At 63.0% G+C, this 2,467-nt stretch overlaps 1 protein-coding gene across 1 annotated transcript; it reads right to left on the bottom strand.

Annotated features, from left to right (window-relative positions):
- Positions 1-565: 565 nt before the first annotated feature.
- Positions 566-1,899, bottom strand: LOC116838519 (lysosomal acid glucosylceramidase-like; the record flags this gene model as incomplete). The annotated part of the gene is made up of 4 exons (XM_032803794.2): positions 1,640-1,899; positions 1,102-1,293; positions 851-997; positions 566-699 (listed from the first exon to the last, which is right to left on the bottom strand). Coding segments are annotated over exons 1-4 (540 nt in total), but the record flags the coding sequence as incomplete, so codon positions are not given.
- Between the last annotated feature and the right edge of the window lie 568 nt (positions 1,900-2,467).

Below are 2,467 nucleotides of genomic sequence, written 5' to 3'. Positions count from 1 at the left end.
TTACTGGCTGGTTGAGAGTCACGTCTGACTGTGAAGTGGGGGTGCAGGACCCTCTGGCTTCCCCAGGACCCCGCCTGGGCGAACTCACTGTGACAAGCACATGGAGGGGCAGAGGTTGCTGAATGCTCCAAGGAGAGACCCAGGAGGTGAAGCCGTGTGAGCTTCTTGCCCTGCAGACAGTCTGCTCCAAGGGAGAGGAGGCTCCCCAAAGTCCTGTCTGGCTTTGTGGGGAGCAGTTCCCGAGCATCGCCCGGGGACTCTGTGACAGTCCCTCCCTGCTCCATCCTGTGCCGGAGGCCTTGCCCTCGCCTTCCCCAGGGTAGGCTCCCCTTCCCTGCCTCCAGCACCCACCCCAGCCAGTCCCCCTTTCCCTCTTCCAGCATCACCCCCAGCCAGTCCCCTTCCCCTTTTCCAGCACCTCCCCAGCCAGTCCCCCTTTCCTCGCTTCCAACACCCCCCCAGCCAGTCCCCCTTCCCCTCTTCCAGCATCACCCCCGAGCCAGTCCCTCTTCCCCACCACAGCTCCTCCCCGCCCAGGGCCCTTGCTCCCACAGGAACTGCTCACTTTCAGCTTTGTGTCCTCCTCAGTCAGGCTGAAGTTCCTCAGCTCAAAGTCCCCCTCGGAGTCGTCATAGGTGTAGAGGCGGACCGAGAAGTCACAGCTGGCCATCGGGATGCGGACCAGGTTGTACTCGATCCCTGTGGGGTAGGAAGGAGGTGACCCAGGACCCAGAGCTGAGTGGACAGTAGGAGGAGGGAACCTGGCCTGTGGGCATTGCTTGTCCTGGGGGTCAGCAGCCCTGCTCGCCCTGCCATGCCTGTATCTCCAGGGCTCAGCCCCACAACTCACCTTCCTCTGAGAAGTACGACTTGAGTAGGTTGGTCTGGGCATCTGGGGACAGGGCCATGATGTTCATGGCGGCAGAGTCTGTGAGAGCCCCACCAAAGCCCTTCACTTTCTGGTACCGCTGTGCCATGTCCAGCTTCAGCAACAGATCTGCAAAGCAGAGAGCAGGCCAGCTCAGAGCCCTGCAGCTGGCAGCAAGAGCCACGGACAGCGGACAGCCCTGCCCTTGCCATCCCAAGGGCCCAAGCCGATACCTGGGGCCATGGAGTCGCTCTGGAACCTCCCCTCGCTGCGCTCCAGCCGCTTGCCCATCTTGCTGCTCTCATACTTGGCGTACGTGCCCAGGGCCGGGACGACAACAGGGTCCAGCGTGTCACAATAGGAGGCGTTGCACTCACACACCAGAGAGTCATGGCCAAAGTTCTTGGCATTGCAGGGACGGCCGCCTAGGGATGGGGAGACAGACAGGGCTGGGGCAGGGTTCTGGGTACAGTTTGGGGCTTCCCCACCCCTTCTGGGAGAGGATATCCCCTCCCCCCCACCAATCCCATTCCCCCAAGCTCTGGGGATGCCCCTGAGAGAGGTCCCTCCCACACAGTCCCAGGCACCCATCCCAGGTGCAGCAGGGTTCTCAGCACACCCGTTTGGTCCCTCAACCCCCAAGACTCCTGCGCCAGCCAAAACCCCACTACGCCCCCCCCCCCCACATCCCGAGGAGAAGCGCAGAGGCTGGGCTGCACCCAGGAGGAACTCTGCCCCGGGGCACGCACATGACACATCACAAGCACTTACCTGCCGCCCCGGGTGCTGTCTGGATGAAAAGGAACCAGCCCATGATGCTGGCACACCCGGCCCACATGGCGCCTTTCCTGCCCAGCGCCACCCCCACAGCCAGTCCCAGCGAGCACGGCACCGGGCACCTGGGCCTGAAAGCAGGATGGAGGCTGTGAGTGTCGGGGCCGCTGGGTCACTCGCGCCCACTCACTGCACCCTCAGGAGCTCCAGCCTCAGGAGCAGTCAGGCGAGCCCAGCACCACAGGGACTCCTGGAGCAGCACATGGGGCGAAGGGGAGGGCAAGGTGCTCACAAGAGGCTGTGTCATGGAACAGAGCTGGACACCCCAGCAGAGTCCTCTCTACCTGCATCCCCTGGCATGGCTTGGGCTGAGTCTGTCACCTGCCTTCAGCTCTGTGGCCCCAGGACAACCTCTGTCTGCCCTGCCCAATTCCCCTTGCAGCCAGGGCCTGGCCCAGTCCTGCTGCTTTTCCTTTTGTGGCCCCCAGCCTTTCCTCCGCCTCTGCCCCCACAGCAAAGGCTCCTATATCTGCAATGGGCTGGCACCTTGTCACGGAGTCCCTGGGCGATGCTCTGGAACTGCTCCCCACAAAGCCAGGCAGGACTTTGGGGAGCCTCCTCTCCCTTGGAGCAGAGTGTCTGCAGGGCAAGAAGCTCACACGTCTTCACCTCCTGGGTCTCTCCTTGGAGCATTCAGCATCCTCTGCCCCTCTGTGCGCTTCCCACAGTGAGTCCACCCCAGCGGGGTCCTGGGGAAGCCAGAGGGTCCTGCACCCCCACTGCGCAGTCAGACGTGACTCTCAGCCAGCCAGTAAAACAGGTTTA

This window comes from Chelonoidis abingdonii, unplaced genomic scaffold, assembly GCF_003597395.2.
Source record: "Chelonoidis abingdonii isolate Lonesome George unplaced genomic scaffold, CheloAbing_2.0 scaffold1548, whole genome shotgun sequence".
In the NCBI taxonomy this organism is placed as follows: domain Eukaryota; kingdom Metazoa; phylum Chordata; order Testudines; family Testudinidae; genus Chelonoidis; species Chelonoidis abingdonii.
The sequence above is the reverse complement of the archived record's forward strand: the minus strand, read 5'-3'. Positions and strand labels throughout refer to the sequence as shown.